The following is a 21,420-nucleotide window of genomic DNA, read 5'->3' as shown; positions in this document are numbered from 1 at the left end:
TATAATACATATATAAGGTTTTAATTCCATCTCAATCCTTCAGCCTATTCAGTCCTTTTCTCAGACAGGCTATCATGACTGAGCTAACAAACCAAGAGGAGATGGTATACACAGAACTATTATGTCTTAACCCAACCTCTGGGTTTTGTTCTAGGCAGATTGCTTGTAGCTGTCGTGACAAAATGTGAAATAAATGAAGTTTAATAATTAATGCAGAACAAAAACAGAAGTACTAAACCTTTCTGCCAGACTATCAAGATTCTTTTGGAATCCTATGGACCTATCTTCGTGGATACTTTCTAATGAATACGTTTGTCACAGTTAATATCAACTCTGTGTAAACAGTGTAATCTTCTGCAGATTTGGAGATATTTGTAGTCTTTCTCCTGGGGGAAAAATAACCCAGGCAGCGCCGCAGTGATGCCGTGGATGTTCTCTCAGTTTGGAAGCTTTGCAAGTTTATTGGATGTGACTGTCACTAACTGGTTTGGCAAACTGGGTGGAATTGTTACCGAGCGAAGATGCTATGAAGGAAAGAAAAAGCAAACCCCCATTGCATTGATTTGCATTGATGGGAGGCAGAATCCATGGATTTTTTTTGGGGGGGGGGGGCTTTAACCACAATAATTCGCTACACTTCACTGATGGACTATCCTTTCAGTTTGCACAGCTGAACTTAATGAGAAACATCCATTAAAAGAGAGGTAATGTTTTTTTGCAGATAAAGGAAAAAAAAACCATTAATTACACAATGTTTATCTACACTGTTAATTGACACATATATCAGTTGGGTTCCAAATTACAGTGAAGCCCAAACAGTGATTTATACTATTTGTACAGTTGCGGACAGCAATTAGACAAATATCACCCGAGAATTCATTTAGTCTTTCATGGCAGTCGTTACGCAACACACCTAATAGCTTAGTCTGTTTGTGCTTTGCGATTGTTTAGTGTTTATTTTTAATGGACAAACAGTTGCCTGACGGCAGATGAAAGAGAATAACTGAGCAGGTTGGAGTGCTGCGACTCCCATGCGCTCCCGCGGATTTGCTGGAAACTGAAAGAGAATCTGAGGCAACGGAAAAAAACGGGCTGCTTAGCCTTACGCCGATCCGCTTCCTCCCACCTCTACATCAAAGTGTCACTTAACATTCGGCGAGAACGCTAAAAGTACAGAAGATCAGCCGCCAAATCTCTCTCTTCAATTGAACCATTACTACTATAAACATATTACCCCCCCTTCCCCTCCTCCCCCCGGTTCAGACATTTATTTTAACCTCGGATTAAGTCACATTATGTGGACCGCTTTGTGTTTTCCCACTGTTAGCCAAGCATGCTAGCATAATCACTCCTGGCCTCCGGAGCTAAAGTTGATAACTCCCAGTGTTTGGCCTTATCAGTGGGCAAGGACCATACAAGGGGGAATGACAGCTACTGAATCATATGTTAAGTTTATTCTCCCCAAACTGTTGCGTTCAATGTCCTTGGCCCCGCTGACAACTCCGAGTCGTACGAAACCCTCCCTCTGCCCGTTTTGACGCCATGCATCGAATATCTCATCAGGCCCTTTCAGTCATTTCACAGACAAATTCTGCACTGGAGGCAAGAATGAATAAATAAAGAAACCAAAACACAAGCCTTTTTTTTTAATCAGTCCGTTCCATTTGAATGACTTCAGGCTGCAATTTTCCCAGAGATGGAAGGTGTCAAATTGTCATTTAGACTATAAACAAACAAAACTGCACACCAGTCTGATAGCAAAGAAGCATATCAGGAGTCTTATAGACATCAAGACAGGTAATTAGCAAAGTAATTAACTGTACATACCTGAAATCTGGCATCAGTGATGTTGTTCTGCTGATCTGTCATATTTCTCTGCCTCACTGACATGCTTCAGTTCCTGGGATCAAAAAGTTCGATAAGAAAATTAACATTTTGCAGATAAAAAAACTTTTTTTTTTTAAATAGTCTCTTTGGTGTTTGCAATCTTTTGACGTCTTTGTCGTCTAGCCTTCTGATTTTCTTATATTTCACTGTGCACACATGAGCATCCTTTGTTTGCAGTGACGCCTTCTTCTCAGTTTGGCCTCGAGCGGCAGAAGATAAAGACAAAGAATTGCGCTGTAGACTGTTTTTCCCCAAAAAAACCCCAAAAAAACGTTAGGGCATGATATTAAGGTCAAATACATCTTTCTCTGGCTAACTTTGTTTTCCTTACTTATGCTCAAACACATTAAATCGTAAGAATCTCTTTGACAAACGCATGCATTAAAAGCTAAAAGATTTCGCTCGACACTAATTTCCTTTATACCTACTGACATAATTTCAAATTTTCTTTGGCAAAAGTAGGAAAATTTATCATCACATAAACCCTTAGGCATTGAACTGGAAATCATGTTTAAAAATAAAATAATTTTAAAAATAAAAAAACCAACAACCTTAAAACCTAACATGCAATTCAAGTTTCGCCCACTAGGGAGTTCATGATTGATCTCATGGCTGCAAGTCAGGAGCAGCTGTTTTTTTTCTCTTCTCCACAGCTTCCTCTCAAAAAACATGTTGTTTGTAGTCATGTTTTCCCTCATTTCTGTAATACACACATTTCTGCTAGTTTCGACTGGTTCAGAGCAAGACAGCCAGCTAGTTGTGTTCCGGTTCCACTCAATTTACACGGTACAGGATCAGTCTACTGGAACTCAGATCGGAAATAAAAGGGATACCTTTCCTTTTATACATAACTCAGTGGTCCATCAAAATAGAGTTGCAACTATTACTTTAAGCTAAAAATATGGTATGATGCTGCTCTAATGGCTGTTTAATAATACCTTTGGTATTGTTCATGTTCCAGCACCGCTGCCTGAAGTTCTCTTTGCTTTGTATTCAACTACCGAAGCAAATGTTTGATATTAAAATGTGTGAAACATCTTATACCTGAAAATACTATATGAGAGGAGCTGCAAAAAAAAAAAAAAAAAGGAAAAAAGGCATAAATCTTTTTCCAATAACTGAATTCTTCTCGACTCGATGTGGGTATTTATTTTCCCAATGTGGATCATTAACTGGTGGTTAAATTTTCCCTACACTTTTTCCTCACTGCTTTGGGTCAGCAAGGGAATGTGAGTGCTTGTGTGGTGGAAAAAAAGCTGTTTGTGCTGCTGAATATAAAGTAGTTCCTCTGTAAAGGCACCTGTTCACTGAGACGAATGGAAAATAGGAGCAGAATAAGAGATATAAGAAAGCTGTATTCTTATCTAGCATGAATGGCATGTTTGTCTGATCTGCTTGGTTTGATATTGGAAGATTTAAATCCATTACTAAGATAAAGAAATTAACATAATGTATGTTTTTTCGTCTTCTTTTCAGGTTCAGGGACGACAAAGGCTATGTTCTCTACCCTCAGATTGGGGACCGGCTGGACCTGATCTGTCCCCCGCTGGACACAGTGAGGTCCACGCCGGAGTACGAGTTCTACAAGCTCTACCTGGTGTCATCACGGGAACAGGCGGACCGCTGTGAGGTGAAGGGACCCCCAAACATCGTTCTGACCTGTGATGAGCCCACCCGCGAGCGTCGCTTCACCATAAAGTTCCAAGAGTTCTCGCCCAACCTGTGGGGTCACGAGTTCAAGAGCATGCACGACTATTACATCATCGGTGAGTCCACCAAGTAGAGCGAACTCTGGATATGTCATGTATGAGTTTGTGAATGTGTGTGTGTGTGTGTGCCTGCCTGTGTGTCTACTGAAATGAGCATCATTTCTGTGTGTGTGTGAGTGAGAGAGAGGTAGGGGTAATGTTGTTGTGATTGCACGGTGGATTTCTGATTGTGTTGGAGTGAGTTTGTTTATTCGATTGATGACACTCATGATTGTCTGGGTTTGTTGAGCATTATTAGCTTTAGGGACTTGCATGTGACCTTGTCTGCTGGCTGATGCGCTTCAGGACAGACAAATCAAAGTTTTGTCGAAGTTAAATTTTAAACTAAATCACCTTCATCTTTTAACAAATGGCTATAATTTCTTAATTATTATTAAAATGTTGTACTAATTGTTTTTATTTTTAGAGCCCCTAAAACTTTTTTTTTTAATCTGTTGCAAGATAATATCATACTTGAATTACTTTTGTGAACCGCACATTATCTTTCGGTAACACATTACACTCATTTGGGAAACGTTACATAAGTTATAACTTCAACTGGAATGGTCAAGAGTATAGCTGAAAGTGCTAAAATATATGCATATGATTTGGAAAATATACCCTTTCTAGCATTTGTTATTTCAACCTGTTTTTTTCAAGGTTCAACCGATGTCAGAGAACAAAAAGTCAGCTGCTGTGCGTCCATGGATTTGTCCTGCTTTACTACTTATGTGGAATTTTGTTATTGGGTGTCTTTTGAGAAGGAGAGAAGGCGTGTAAGTGTGTGTGTGAGTGTGTGTGTATGTGGGTGTGTGTGTACTGTGTCATTACTTTGTCTTTGCCCTGTTCAGCTGCTGTGCCTTGGTGCCTGTTTGTTGTTCCTGCCAGACTCGTGGTGACCACAAATGGCACAGCACAGTTTGTTATGGTTTATTCAGAAGGTTTGTTTGGAGTTAGGCAGTGTGAAGACCTCATGAGGTCATCAAGGTAAGCCAGGCCAAGCATTTGTATCAGACAGAGCAATCGCCAAGTAAAGGTCACGTCAGATGAAACCTGTGGGTTGTTTTTAAACACGGGCCGAGCGGCGGAGCCAAGAGAATTCCGCGCTTGCAAGTCGAGCGACTCGTGCAACGGGCGCACACATAAATGTTGAAGGGGAGCGTGCACACATGCACCGATGCACACCCACGTGTTTTTCGTACAAACACAGGCACTGCAAAAACACCTCAGGAGTGAGAGAGTGAGCGGGATATAGACAAAGCTGTTTGACTCCCATAGCTCTCCGCCCACGCACCTGTGAGCTCTATTCACTCAGGTGTGCAAATGCTCTTTTCGCATCTTTTCATCTGCCTGTGGAAAAAGAAACCCTAAAAACGACAGAAAAAGCAGAGGCAGGAGGAGTAGGAAGCTGGGACGGAGATGGAGAGACTCAAAAAGGGAGACAGAAAGAGACAAAGAGAATATAAAATCTGTCAAAGTCAGTGAAATCCCTCTTGCCTCTTTGTGTTCTATATTCGGCCACTGGTTTCAGGTGTGTTCGCTATCGGTCCTCATACTCGCCTTGTCTGTGTGAAAGGGGTGAGGCACCCATTTCTCCCGCTCTCTGCATCATTATAAGCATACAAGTACTTCATAGATTAGATACGAGTAGGCGAGGCAGCATGCAGTGGTGCAGTTAAACTTTCGTGCGTATGCATGTGTGTTTACATACGTTGGATGTGCACCCATGGATTGAGTAATTTCAGTCTGATAAGTAGGGAAGGGAAATTAAATCAATCTGATACCGGATTTTATGACTGACTGGTTAATGCAGCGAGAGAATCTGACACCAACAACAGAGTCCCCCGAAAGCAAAATTAAAGCTATGCACGATCGTGTATTTATGTAGAAAACTCTAATCTTTTAATATTAGTGCAGTGGAATTATGCCACTGTGCTAATTCTGGCTATATAGTGTTTTAGAACTATATCCCAGGGAAGCATTAGTATGCATTTCTAAGTCCATTTAATTAAATTGGCGTGCTGCTACTGCAAGGCTGCATTGATGGCTGCTGTGAGGTATAGGACTTCTTAATGTAGCCACCCAACATAGCTGTCAATTTCTCACTGGCACTTGAGATTTTTAAATAACAAATGCCGTCGAACCCATTTTTACAGTCATGGGTTTGAAAAGGGGCAAAACTGGGTCTGAGGCCATTGAGATGATTTAAGCGACAATCTCTTCGCACTTTGGACCTCAAGACCAACTCATCATCTGTTGACTTGGATGAATTGTTTGGGTTGATACGTCCTGATCAGGATTAACAAAGGTGAATAAGAAAATTGTACATTTCATTTTTTAACACCACATGATTACCTTTTATTAGCATTTATGCCCTTGAAATCAATTACAACATCACAGTGGTATGCAATGTCATCCTTTTTCTTGTGATGTTTTTTTTCTTTTTGTGGGCTATTGGGTAATTGTTAACTCATCATGTATTTCCCTATTAAATATCAGTGAGTGAACTTATATCTTTTGCTTCATCAGTGACATAGCTGATTAAATCAGCCTATGAATAGACACACACAAAAGATAACTTCACTGTTAACCTTAGTCCTTGAGTTACAGATTAAGTGGGGTTGTCAGTGTTATCCAATCCAATATCAAGTCATGGTAAAGTTGTCATACTTTTTATGAAAAAAACGGCCTCGATGCAGTCAACAGCTATGCATGAGACAGATGTTGAAAAAAAAATATTGACGGGTAATTCAAGGAAGCTCAGTGGATTTGCCCAAGATAGGCAGTTGACGGGATGTGTCTGACACCAGTCACTAACTAGGCAAACGTGTGAGATGAGAAATTCAACATGACCGGATCTTGATGGAATGCCGGGTGAATTCTTGTCAGGCTGACTCATTTGTGGCAGACTTAAACACATGACCCCAATTTGTCACAATGAAACAAACACAATCTCTAGATGACTCAGCCTCAAACCTGTTGTTGTGTTTATCTGAATTATGGATGCCTGAGAGGGAGGATTTCTGTAATTCTTGACAAATGCTTATGTTTAGCTTTGCAGAGATTGTGATATTTGCAACAAAGTGTTGCAATCAGATGTTTGTATTCAACTATTTTGATATCAGTCAATTAAATACATTTATGTTGAACCCTGTGGGGGGCGAACTGTAAAAGTAAGAGGCCCAAATGTGAAGCTCAATCTCCAGTTTTGAGCACCACATTTGAGTCGCTCCACCTGGTAACTGGAGTGTCCAGAGATAGAAACACCTTTATCTCCACGCACACAGACCCAGACCGATCGATCGACAGCTCCCGCCAAATCAATGATGACTGTAGCACTAGGTCACACACACACACACACACACACACACACACACACACACACAGTCACATATATTCAGACTTTAAGAGGTGAAGGGACAGGGGAGTAGCTTAGAGTGGAGAGCATTTAGAGCTGATAACTTACTGAAAACTTCACCAGATAGCCTGTGTAGTGTGCATTTTAATGAAGAACGCTTCTTGTAGGCTCTTGCTCGAGCGTGTGTGCACTTAATGAGGCTGCAAGATAATTAATAACAGTTAATCTGACGGCTTGTTTAGAGCCACATATCTACTAAGCTGAAATGACCACTTGAGAAGGATATTAGACAACTCTGTTGAGTATTCCGTTCCGGAATTTAGTCACTGCAAATGTATATTTGTTCATGTGTGTGTGAAGGCGCTGGCGTATGTGCAGTCTTGGGGGAAATATTGTTTTAATTAACCTATAGCACAGTGCGGTTTAATTTGCACACTGCGGATGCACAGCATATACGCCAGGAGCATGTGCGCAGTGAACAGCAGGAGGAAGCAATGCAGTAGAGAGTAGAGGTTAATTTCAAAGTTAAATCCATTACAGATTAACGCTAACTTGCTTAGAGTCCACGGGGTAATCTGTTTGCCACTACAGTGTGTAAACTGAAAACCTCCCTCTGATGTCATTGTCATGCTCCACTGTGTTTTATCACCATTGACAGATGGAGATCATTGAGATCAAATCTTGGGAAAATGACACATTTCTTTCTGAATACTTTGTTTTCACTAGGCTCAAATGCATCACAGATGCCCCTGCTTTGTAATCAGATTACTTGAATCCCATTAAAACTGATTCTTTTCTTCCGAGCCCTGGGGAGAGAAGAGAAAGAGGGGGGAAAATTGATTAGTTATACTCATTGAGTGATGTTTTCATTCATAACATAAGGTCAGAGTTTATGTAAACCCATTTCCCTGTCACACACTCATGGTATCTGGTTTGGCTGAGCCCCCCATCCGCCACCCCACGCCCAAACCCCCCGCACGCAGCGCACTAACTCAATCCACAGATCAAGTCTTTCACTGCTTTTAATAAATCTTTTAATGAATGAAATTTGAAATCAGATGCCTGTACGTGTAATACATACCCATTGCACGCGTGCATGCACAGGCACACACACACACACACACACGTTCACCACCATCAAAGTATGGTTTTGATCTGTCTTCTTTAATGAGAACTGAAGGAGCCCATGTCCAGCTGATCTGCCCTAAATGCATAAAGAGAACAGAAGTGTTTTTGTCAAAACTGGGCTGGAATCAGCTGATCTTCAAGGGTCAGCACAGTACTGGTATGGAAACCTGCGGATCATTTTTCGATTTAAGCACCCTGGCGTAAGACATTTTCCTCTGCCCCCTACATCATTGTTACTGAAGTGATTTTGTTCACGATGCATGTGTGACTGCATCATGTGACATGGCGTGCATTGAATTTCACAAATGGCACGAATATCCTCGGTGAAGGTTCTGTCTTTGATTGTTGTGACTTTGTGAATGCCTTCCGAGTGTCAGTTGACACACAGATAGTTTCTTTCATCTGCTGTACGGCGCTGAATTCAGTGGGGTCATTTGCAGTCACTGCTTTTCCTGTCAAGGGAAGGCAACATAAACATAGACACACACACACCCATGCATGCTTGTACACCAAGTCATCAACCGACACTTCCCCAAGTGCATAGTGACGGACTCAAATTCTCCACACATCTATACATTTAAAGCAAACACACAAGCACTCACAATATTCACTCCCGTTAACATATGCAGGCTCACACCACCATGCACAGGGGCATTCTCATGAATATATGCACTCACACACATTGGCACACAAGAAATCTTGTGATTGTAAACACACTCAAAGTAGGCTTAACACACACACATACACACACACACACACATACACATAAAGTTGGTGGGATGTGTTGTCATGAATGGGTCAGTCGCAGAGGGATGCCAGTGTTGTTGTTGTTCCATACTGAGACAGATGGCTGAGTGTGCGCACGCACAGATGCAGGTATTACGCAGACATTGTGCGGTTGATGATGCAGCTGGCGTGTGCATGTATGGTCGTTGGGTGGACATAAATGTATTTTCTATGTGAGCGCATGAATAAGTCCCAGTGGTGTGTTTATGGAGCAGGGCCCCCGGGGCTTTGCAGAAAGCCTGGTGCTTGCCGTCGCACAATAGTGGAGATAAACAACCCCTCCACCCCTTACTAATATGAATAATACAAGAGCTGACTGGATCCTAGAACCTAGCCTACCTTGAAAAATAGCTCAACATGTTAGCATGGGCAAGTCTTTGCAGGAGCTGATGGGATTTTGGAGAAAGTTAAAAATGTGTGCATATGTGCTGCCTGCTGGTTGTCATTTGCACACTTTTCAACAAACTCTATTTTTCTTCCAGCTGACAGGCTATTGTTTCCCTCCTCCCTGGCTCTGTTTGTCTTTTTCTGTTCAGTCTCATTTGCAATTTGCAAGTTCAGTTTTCACACATTTATGTGTACATTCAGGAATCCGAGTGTCGCGCTTTCCATTCCTTGTAACATGTCGGGTATCTTTCGTACATCCATGTGCATCCTTGAACAAGGTGTGGCCTGTGTGTGTGTGTGTGTGTGTGTGTGTGGTCTAATTGTTCGACAGCACAGGTCGGTGCAGTGCGTGCAGACAGCAGTGTCATAGTTTTAAATAATGCAGAGGTGCTTGCTGGTTTATTCATTAGGGTTAAGCTGAAATAAATGACACAGAATCCAGATACGACGGGAGGCGAGGGAAGAGGGAAGAGAGCAAAAGAGGGAACAAAATGGTGAGTGACAGATGAAGAGAAAGATGGAGCGCGACAGCGAAACCAAGAGTGCAGTAAATGAGAGAGAAAAGACAATGGAGGAGAGGAAGCGGGGAGAAACGCTGCACTGCAGCCGAAATGAGCTGCACCTCTCCGCCACTCTGCGTTAGTTTATGATTCTCCCTGTGCATACTTGCGTAGCTGTGAGTGTGTTTATGTGCATATGTGTGTGTCTGAGTGACAGCGAGAGAGAGAGACAGTCAAGCTAGGGGCTGCAGTGAGGGAGGAAAGTGAAGGATTTCAGCAAAGGACAGACTCTGAGATGGAAGGATGGAGAGCAGCAGGATGGAAGAGGTGTGGGATCCTGTGAGTGTGAGAAATCTATATCTGCTGAATATTTGAACAGGTTTAAGCCCTCTGATTTGAGCCTCCTGCCAGGCTCTAAAGCAACCTCAGGCACAGGGGAGAGAAAAGGAAGGGCCACAGGAAGGAGAGAGAGAGGAGATTGAAAGAGGGAGTAACAAGACAACCACAGTCAGGGACAGGGGTCTGTTCTTGCACTAAAATCTCCTCTGAAATGGAATTAATATGTGCGACTGTATAATCCATCATTTTGTCTATCATAGATAAAGTCGTACATCTATAATACCAGACATTTGTCTCCTATTATCTTATCTTAGCGCTGTTAAATAGCAACCACTTTACAAGCAGATGCTTCTGCACGAGCTGGAAAATTACATAATGAAGCTGAAAATCAGATCTGAAGCAATTTAAAGATTCCAAACATTTCCCAATTTTGTCCCTGTTATATTTAGAGCTGCAGGTCAACAAACCATTAGTCAGTAAGAAGAGTCTCATGCTTGCTTCATGGGTTTCAGAGCTTTGGTTAAAAGACTGAGCTGAAGCAAATCGGACTAAATATCTTTATCCATTTTCCCAAAAAGGGAACAAGACTTAGTGAAACCAGCAGGAGGAAAACTGTAATAACATGAACCATTGCGCACCAAAGCTGTTGTTTATGACATCCTCTTTTAGAGTGGAAAACTTGTCGCACAGTCTTTGTCACCAATTATGCCACCTGCGAGGTGTGCACATGAAAAAAAGAAAGGGTTCGGAAACCATGCAGATGATTGTGTTGTACACAAAAACAAATTTAGCATTTTGTTCAGGGAACCAAGCTTGGATTGATCGCTGGAGGTTAAAAAAGGAAGTGCAGCTAAGTCATTCATTAAGTCAAGGAGAGAAAATGTTTACATGGTTGGGCCTTTGACTTATTAGACAGAACATATGTAGGGCAAGACTTCCAAAGTCATGTTAAGAGGATAAGGACAAGCCCATGGAAGTGACATGCAAGGGAGGGCACTTTATCTTTTAGTTGACATCAATCATGAATTACAGATCGTCCTCGTAACTGAACATTCCTGGTTCGATACCCGGCTCCTCCTGGTGTGTTTAAGTGTTGTTGAGCAAGACACTGGACCCCCAAATTCTCCCCTGGCGCTGATACACAGCGGCCTCTTGCTCGTGGTTCATCCATGATGGGTTAAACGCAGAGGGATTTTCCCCACGAGGAGTTAATAAAGTATAAGTTTTAATAACAAAACATAATTGTGCTTTAGCCGCTTTGCATGACCACTTGCTCCGGTGTTAGATCACGTAGATAAATATGCCTTATTAGGCTTACCCAACTGTTTCTGAAGACCCAGGGAGCTAAATCACCAAGCTCACTGCACGGCGAACAACAACTGCAGAGATGATGATTCAGCCACTTCTTCCTCACACTCCACCCAGGTAAAGTCACTAAAAACACACAAGAGTAGATATTGCTGTCTTTGTGGGTACACGGCTTTGACAGTGCTTTATACCATTAAATCCGAACAGAGAGGCAAAAAACCCTATGTATCAGCCCCACTATTAGTGGGTTAGTTTTGGACCCCTTAGATAAAGACGCACACACTCGCAAACACACACAGAAACCTTCAAGAATGAAAGGGAGAGAGACATTTCTGACAGAGGTAATTGATGTTACACTTTGTTGAAATAAATGAACAAAATGTTCTGACAGTCTGCTGGCTGGTGTCTGGCACATTCCGAAATATTTACTGCTTTAGTTGCAGCGGCACGCAGTGTGATTTTAAAATGGATTTCTAAAGGCTCATTATTGTAGTTTTGGATTTAACACAACCGCTGTAAAGGTACATGTTCACTAAATCTGTGGTTCCATCAGGGATCAATGAAAAAAAGTGTCTTGTAAGGCATTCTGTTTCCATCTCATTGCATTAACATTGCATATCCATTGTATTGGGCGCTTTTTAATTTGCAGGCCTTTGAATCTGGTAACGCAAATGTTTGGCCATGTGATGCAGTAGATCTGCAGGTAGACTGTGCTGAAGGTGATTAAATACAGGTTTCAAAACTGTGTGCCATCTTTCTATTCAGAGATTTTTTCAGAAAGACATTTAAGAGAGAATTTACTGCTGCAAGACCAGCCTGGTGCTCATTCAGGTGTAGCCGTGATGTGTTATGTGCTTGTACTGACCCCCCTCCCCACCCCAACAACCAAACAATAGCTGGATAAGTACAATGCCTCTCTTCATAAATCAAGCCAATGGACATGTTTCATGGTATTTTTTTTCCACACTGTCATTCTGTGATGCCTTCGTGAACTGAAATGAATTCATTCATTAACTTCACCGCTTATCCCGCACAAAGGGTTGGAGGGGTGCTGGAGCCATTCCCAGCTGTCATTGGGTAGAAGGCGGGGTTCAACCTGGACCAGTTGCCACTCAGTCACGGGTCACAAAGAGAAACAGAACAACCCGGTTTCTTATTAACATCTATAGATAATCTCGAACCTACTGTATTGGGTTTTGGACTCTTGGGAAGAAACTGGAGAACCTGGGTGGACTCAAATAGGCACTTGGAGAATATAAGGACTTGAAACATGTCCATCCGACAAGGGACTTAGTTATAAGTATTTAGACTAAATTGATTGACTCAGCGACAACAAGAACAAGAACAAGAACAAGAACAAGAACAAGAACAAGAACAACAACGACGACAACAACAACAAAAGGACTCCATTCATTGGTCAGTCGGTGGCTTTGAACGTCCACCAGTTAACCGTGAAACTCTTCAGCTGGGGGAAAGACGAGTGGTATTCAGATCAACATTCTCAAAAAGGTCTAACTTTGCTCATTTTTCCCTCAATATTTACCTAAATGAAAAACAACGATCTGGACTGTCAGATACTTCCACCCCCATTATTTAGTCATGAACCGCTAGTCGGCACATCTTCATCATGATGTATGTGACACGGTGAACTATTATGTATCCAAGTCGTTAATCTTGCTTAAGTTTCTGTTACTGCGCACCTATATCTCTTGTGACTTAATGGTGTGGAAAAATCCATGCAACTTTGAAACAGTTTATTTTATTCATTCAAATGAAAAATAGGTCCCTTCCAGACCAGAGCCTCCCCTTCCAGACCGCCATGAATCTTACTGTACAGCCTGACATACATGTAAAATTTCGAGGAGAAAAAAAAAAAAAAAAAAAGCAATTTTTTTTCCACTTCAAATGTGTTTAGGCTTTCACTTTCCCCGCAGCTCTCAGGGGACGCCCCCAGAGTTCACTGGAAGCCGGCCCCTGACAACTATTTTGAGGTGGACCCAAGACTGCTTTTTTAGCTTGCAACACATTTTTCACACTTCGCCAAACACATCGAATTCTTGAGGCAACTGCCTCTGTTAAACTCTCATGTGTGAAAATAGCCCCAAATAAAGTGCAAAACTGGAAAATGGAATAGAATAGGCCGGCAAAGGTTTGGTGTGATGGCTCTGAATAATTTCCCTTTTAGAGCTAAAGTTTATCTGCATCTCTCAATTGATAAGAGAAACTAGAGGAAGGACGGCTCCTTTAAAAGCGTAAGAGTTCAATTAATTAAACCGGAGATTGTCCTGTGCTCATTATCATATACATTGAAATGTATGAAAATATTTCATGCACATCACCAGGAAGTGGCCCCTTAAAATTTAAAGCTATGTTTTTTGACACCTAAATTACACAATACAAATGAGGCCATGGCATTTCTGCTAAAGATAATAGGAGAAGGGAGAGAGACAAGGATGAGCTGATGTAAAGTGACATTGGGAGAGAGGGGGATTATTTGGAGAGGAAAAAACGAGAGAGAAGGGGAAGAGAAAGGGAGGATAAGATGAAAAAAAAAGATGTGTGCTGAGTGTGAGTAAAAGAAAGTGACAGATCGCCCGGCCGATTTAGGTCAGCAATCAGAGCTGTGCTACTGTCTGCGAGAATGTGTGTGCTTTCTGGTATGTGTGTGATGTTGGCGGGGAGCTCGTGTGTATGTGGGCAGAGGGCGCATTTGTGGGTGTCGGTGTGCGGTTGCGTGAGTGTCATATCTGACTCTTTGTGTGGAGAGCGGACAGTTTATTGGAGTTTTTGTGTGTAGTCATGTCGGGGGGGGGGGGTTGAATGCGTGAGTGAGAAAGTGTGAATACATCTCTCCTCTGTTAAAGGTCACACAAAAAGAATCCCTCCCTAATTGGATTGGGGCTGGTTAACATTGTATGATTCATTTAACCTTCCTACACTGTCTGTTTGTCTGGCATATACACACACTCAAACACACAACTTTTTTCATTCCCATCACAGCTCGACAGACAAAGGCATCATTGTGTTGTTGCCTTCTGCCCGGGAAACTTTTTGCAGATGGAGGTGTCTCCCGGCTATCAGACATGCGGGGGGTGTTCCGAACAAACGCACCTCTCGGCTGACCCCTGCCATTGGTAGAAAGCATTAGCTTGCTAATATAGCTTTTGATTTAGTGTCCGGGTTCACACAGACGTGACCTCCGATCAACATAATGAGCAAATTGGCACGGACAGATGGGTAGGAAAACACAGGGATAGTGACGTGTGTTCGAATGCACACGGAACAACGCAAACGTTGAAAACACAATTTTCACATTCTCTTTTTTTATTAATAGTATTTGATTATTTTGAGAATACTTGCTGTTTTATTGTATTTGTATTAGCGGGATAAAGCAGAGCTGGATTAAGGGCATCTTTATCTTGGTCTAGTTGAGCACAAAGGCTAAGACGGGGCATCGGCCTGGCTTATTCTGTTTTATTTTACATGAGCTTGAACGAACCCTCGCTCCAGGTATCATCTCAGGACACTGTCTGAAAAAAAGCCTTTTTAGATAAACCCTAGTTAGATGTTAGACTTGGTAATGTTTTAGCTTGACAAAGCTGAAATGAATCCATTTTAGTTTCCTTTTTTCTGCTTTTTACTGCTTTTATGCAGTGCATGTTTACCATTGCCTGTTTTATCACAAAGCCCAAGAAATTGCAGGAGCTACAATATTTATAGTCCTAGCATAGCATAAAAAATGTAAGAATGCTAGCCCCATCTGAAATGAGAACACTAAAGTTAGCTTTTCACTTAAATGTTTTAGTTTGTGCGACACAAGTTTTTACTCAACTTATTACGCGTTGGCGGTGAGTTATTCCTATTTTCTGATCCCAGTAGGAGAGTGCCGTGATGTTTTTAGCCCAATATATCAATAAAAAAAGAATTTACATTTTGTTTTTATTTGGAGTTTTCAGAATGTGTAACTCAGAAGTGCCCACCAATCATTAATTTTAATTTGGCACTTGACAGTGGATTTTAGAAGTCTTGTTTGGTGTACGTTGAATTCTTTGTGGACAAAGCCAAACCAGCTGCTTACATGCTCACTTCGGCAAAGCATATCCTCACTCTAGCACCGTATTTATCAAATTAAATTGGTATCAGCTTTCTCTCTAAGTACGATTAAGATGACAAATGAATTATGTTCCTCCGAAAGAAGCGCCCAAACGCAGTCTGTAATGTTTAGGTGATGAGTTTTTTTTTTTATAAGTAACAGGCCATGTGTGAGGGAGATTATGGTCTTCCCTGTGACGGATTGAACCCAGCAGCTGTTGAGTAAAAAAAATGGAGACGAAAAGGGAGGAGCCTGGAAAAAAAGTAAAAGAAAGTGTAAATTAGAGGGAAACGGACAAGCAGGAATAATTGATGCATGTGGAAAAAGGAGGAGGGAAGATAGGAGGGCAAGCGATGGTCGACTGCGGACAGGCTGATGAAAGGATTTTTGTGTGCTGTGTGGAGACAGTAGAAAAAGACAGTGTTGACAGTCAGTGGAGCAAGAGGGCCCACAGCTCAAAGACACAAGGACAAACAATCAGCCTCAAATCCTTTTTAACCACCATTTAAGCGGCCCTAATTACCCCAAAAACTCCACAAAGAACATCATTACCATGGGGTGCTCGTGCACCCGTGTGTTGCTGTGCACGATCTCTGCTTGTTTATTGAAGAGAGATTCATTAGCGGACTCACTGTTTACTTGTTGTCGACTAATCGACATTGTGGTGAGATGCTTTGGATGTGTTTGACAAGTCCAATGAGGCATTTTTTTGGTAACCACACCTCCTCTTACCGTCAAATGCTCCAAAATCTGCCCCAAAACACACACACACACACACACACACACACACACACACACACACACACACACACACACACACACACATATTCCACCTTCATCAGACAGAAACCTGCCTCTCTTTACCAGCATGAAACTCTCCTATCTTGAGTCAACCAGCGCCAGTAAAAGCTTAATATGTTGCATGTTGTCCACTCTGTAGAGCCAAGGGTTTAAGGATTTTTTTTTTTAGTATCTGCAAATCATGTGAGGAAAAAAAAAAAGGACAGCACAGGAATAAGCGACTCTAACCTAACTAACAGTGATGATGTTCTCGTGGTCGGCTTGTGAGGTTCAGCGTTGCCACAGGTTTCCAGGCTGGGGCGGGTTGTCGAGAGCCGGGCACATCTCGCAGCACCGAGCGATGCGGCGAAGGTTTCAGATGAAGACGGCTTTGAGTAGCTCGTGTAGTTCCACTATTAATTTGTTTGGTTCCCTTGAGGGGTGGGGATGGGTGGCTTATCAGCCATATTACCACACATCTGCTGCTGCTGTATGCGCTGATTATATATTGATGGGGGTGGGATGGATAATTGAATAGCTTCATCACGGTGGGGAGTGCACAGGCTCCACTTCAGACTACCTCAAGTGGATGGGGTGGGGGGCAGGTTTGTTACTTTTGTGTGTAATACCCCTTTGTGCGCCTTAGCCCACCCCTCTAGTTCCAGCTTTAGATCCAGACCCCAACCACCGTTCCAACCCCGCTAACCAGTGGCTTAATATATGCAATTAAGAAGCTAATTAGAGTAATTAATTCAGCCAGGGCCGGGGCCCAGCCAGGCTTCTATTCACAGCTTTGGAACTGCCATAATCCCCCACCTTCTACACACACACACACATCTACACACACACACACACATCTACACACACAGTCATATTACCCGCACAAAGAATAACACACACTCAGACACCGCTACGCTCTCATTATGAGCGGGGTCTTTGTCTGCCTATGTGTGCGGTGCCAGAGAAGTCGGAGATGAAGAAAAGGGCGTAAATAAAGACAGAGAAAAAAGTGAGGCAGTCAGTCCGGTATAATGAGTGAAAACAGTGAACTAATTCATTGGCACCTCCAGACTCGCTCAGTTGCTCCCTTGGTGGCGCTGCGAGAGAAGAGAGCCCCGTTGTGGCATATAGTGTCTTACCTCATCTGCAGCAACAGTCCTGCCGTCTTAGCCTCTGGAGGCCGGCCGACTGGAGGCAAAGACAAGGTTTAAGGGAGAAAGCCCAGTCTGTTTTATTGGTTTAACCTCTATTTATCCAGGTTTGTCCCTTTTGAAGATTTAAGAACTGTTACAAGCCTGACCTTGCCAAAAAAGCACTATTAGATACACCAGGTCCATTTCAAATTATTTAAAGCTTTAATTAAGAGGAAAGTCTTGTTTTTATTCGAGTTTTACAGTATAAAAGGGCAAACGGGGCAGTTTGTGAGTCTTCTGTGATTCACACGCGTGCCATAAACCTTTTGATAGCAAGCATTTGGCCCAGTTCTCGCCGTAAAGAACGCAAGTTATTCCAGGTTTGTTATTTTGGGAGTGTAATTAGCAACTGTGCGATGAATTGGAGATTAGAGCAACAGGACAGATTTACTACACTCGGAGCGCTCCGTTTTAAATGGATTACCGATAAAGTAATCAAAGAAGTTTGGGCGTCGGGAAGAAAAGGCTGCGCGAGCCGCAAATATGACACGGTGCGACAAATTAGACACCGTTTATTTTGGAGTGGCACATTATATGAGACTCTAATATGACTGTCACGTTTGCCGCAGTGGTATGTTTCATTCATTCTTTCTTTTTTTTTTCTCCCCCCAACCAGTCTTAATACGAAACTGATATTTTTAGCCAAGTGCTCTTCTTTGAAGACACTGAAGTGCACTCTGTTTTGCTCCCAGAGTACATCACTTATATCAATACTTACATTTTCACCAAATCACTTCCTGTTATGTGAGGTTTGTCAGTCAGTCAAGGGAAAATGTCTCCCATCTGCTGTGTTTTGGCATGCCGCTGCTTTTTTTTTTTTTTTGCAACCGAGGCTTTTAAAAGAACTGCGAGCAGTCCTTGGAGGTAGGAGTAGTGGGCTTTTGATCCTTTGGGAGGAGTGTGTGCTGTTGAGTAAAAATATGTGAGTGGCACATTTAGAATGTGAATTAGCCTGGGCTGTTTTTACACCACAACCCCACACTTGACCCTGTTAAAAGTTTCAGTCAGGTGAGTAACTCGCTTTCTCTTGCCCCGGATCTTTCACAGTCGCTGTTTCTGTCATTCTGCATGGATGTCACTCTGTCTGCGACTCCCTCCGCACCACGCACTCTTTTACCCTTTTAGATGCTCCACTCTCGCCTGTTCCCCGCTTTGAGTCAAGGCTGCATGAAAAAGCGAGCGGTGCAGAGGTGCATGCACTCCTCTCGCCATCAGATATATGGAGAGAAAATAGTTTTCCACAAGCAAATTTCATGCATGAACCAAAAGATGAAATCAGAAAATGAAAGCTATAGGTTATTTGAGATTGAGGCAAAACTGAGTATTTTAATCAGATGTTGGCGTCAGACTCATCGGCAAATCAGAAATGATCAGCTCTTGCTAATAAATGATGCTGCTTTGCCTCTGATTTTTTTTCTGTCATTAATTTATCACTATTTTAGGAACACCGTATTTGGCTGAGATGTAAATTACATGAAAATAAATCGTGTTGATATTGCTCGGGAAGATGTTAATCTAACTAATCATCGTCTGGTAAATATGGGAGTTTTTAAAATCCTTTTCGCATTTATTCAGTTTGCAATTTCTCTCTGAATATTTATCGGATGCTTCCATTTCAATGTACATGGCTAATTAGCACTTTGAAAGATTACCTTAAAAGCAGCAAGAGACTCACTGAAAATGATAATTTGAGCAACAAAAAAAAAGGTCAGTAAAAAGACCTTGACAAAAACTAAAAGAAAATGAAATAACTCGCAAGGTATCGACCAAAAGTCGGTAAAGCAACTGGAATGCAAAACCGTCTGCAAGAAATAACTTTTAAAAATTGGAATTTGTGAATTAATTTCAGATTATTGCTCGGGTAGTAAACGTTTATATTTATTATTTTCCATATGGCCCGGTCTGTAAACGACCCTCCTGGCGGTGGTGCCTCAAAACTGGACTCCGTGTTTTTCCGGCCTCAGAATCCTAAGAAGCAATCAATCAATTTATCTTTACTGTCAATAGAGGGTTTGGCTTCGTGTCTTCCCCGACAACGCCTTGACTGAACACGAGCCTTTATTTTAAGGCTCAGTGACTCTTTGTATTGAATGTGTTGTTTATTGTCAAACCAATTCTAAAATCCCTCAGTTACTTTGTTATAACAGGTGTACATGTGTGAAATATTTCTGACAGATTGTAATGCTGCGGTGAACTTTAGTGCAATTTACAATTACCGTTTGTTTTTATCTGCCATGACAGACTTTGGTATTTGTACTTTTACTCCGGCAGTGTGAGAAGGATCTTATCTGTTAATAAAGCTTGTTGAACTTGAAAATGAGGGTGTCAGAAACCGACAGACAGACCGATATCTTGCAGTTGCCAGTTGAAATAAACTTAAATCAAACAGAAGAGAATGCAAACAAACCTAATGAACTTCACACAGACAAGCGGGCAACCCCCCCTCCCCAACGCACACAGGTTTTTCCAGTCTCGCTTGCACCCGAAATCCTAGGATGGTTTCACTTAGGCAAACTCAGAGATTAGATGTTAAAACACACATTTAGGGCGGAGATGCAAGCAACCTGTATGTGTCAACATCCAAGATACTCTCATGATGTTCAAATAAGACAACACACACACACACACAGCCACCTAAGCTTAAGGCAGACTGTGCAAACACACTTACAGTTCCGAGAAGTGGAGACAAGTAAAAGCATGCACGCGCGCGTATGCATGCAAGCACACAGACACACGCGCTCACACGCACACAACCACACACACACACCATGAAAACAGACAGATCCCCATATTGCCAAGCACACAGCTTCTAGCAGGCTGCTTTAATCATAGAGGAGCTAAACAAACACAACTGTCATCACTCACTTTCTCTTACTGTTGCTCACATGCAGACACACATGCAGACACGCACCCCCCACCCACCCACCCACACACACACACACACACACACACACACACACACACACACACACACACACACACACACAGTATATAATTGCCCTGTGCTTTCTGCTGTCCATCATTTTACCCTTCATATTTCACCCTTCTTCTTTCCACTTTCTCTCTCCCTCAAGCAGTATGCAGGCACAGATGTCAAGATGTATTATTTCGGCTGACTGGCTCTCATGTTTGCTGTGTGTGTGTGTGTTTCCTTTGCTTCCCTCTTTTGGAAACAATAATGGCAGTGAGGAAGAGAAAGCAGGCAGCACTGCTGAAGATTAGTTAAACATTTCTGAATTCCACTGTATACGCTTGTATAGGCGTAAGTATATAATATAAAGGACGCGGGAACACACACACACACACACACACACACACACACACACACACACACACACACACACACACTCGTATACACATGACTCAGTATTCATGTATCACAGTCATGGTTCAAGGACATTTAAGGCAAGCAGCATACACACTGGCGCATTGTACTGCAACAGTGTTGATCCATTAGAAGGACCTACATGCTCGTCAGGATGGTGTTATAGCCGAGTCTTGGCTGGTGAATTTATACACAAAACTGAGCCAGGTTTTTAAAGTACTTCTGTGTGTGTACGTGTGTGTGCGTGTGTGTCTGTGTGTGTGTGTGTGCGCGCAGTACCTACAGTATGTGACATAGCCGTGGGTTGAAGGATTGGCATTTAATGACAGCGGGAATTTTGTGGGAGAAAGAAAATACTGTTTTCTATAACTCCACTGGTTCTTGATCTGTGAGTTGGAACCTTAAACGGGTGGGTGGGTGGGTGGGGGGTTATTGTTGGAGAGTAAAATAATAATGGTATTAGTAACAGAAGGATTTGGTAGATACAGCAGTAAGAATTCAGGTGTGCCTGTGTATGTAAGAGAGACACTTTATACTAGGGAAAAGTTTTATTTAAGGAGCAAAGGGCTATTAATCATTTAGGAGAAG

The 21,420-nt window shown here is 42.2% G+C and overlaps 1 protein-coding gene across 1 annotated transcript in view; it reads left to right on the top strand.

Moving 5' to 3' along the window:
• The window catches only part of efnb3b (ephrin-B3b), an 87,670-nt gene that overhangs the window by 41,519 nt on the left and 24,731 nt on the right, over positions 1 to 21,420 (top strand). The window contains exon 2 of the mRNA XM_086165425.1: positions 3,364 to 3,653. Coding sequence (XP_086021551.1) covers positions 3,364 to 3,653 — 290 coding nt within the window. The remainder of the gene's footprint in view (positions 1 to 3,363; positions 3,654 to 21,420) is intronic.

This window comes from Fistularia commersonii, chromosome 19, assembly GCF_037954325.1.
Source record: "Fistularia commersonii isolate RoL2024-O1a breed Wild chromosome 19, RoL_Fcom_v1.0, whole genome shotgun sequence".
Lineage (NCBI taxonomy): Eukaryota > Metazoa > Chordata > Actinopteri > Syngnathiformes > Fistulariidae > Fistularia > Fistularia commersonii.
Note: the sequence above shows the minus strand (reverse complement) of the source record. Positions and strands in the feature narration are given on the sequence as shown.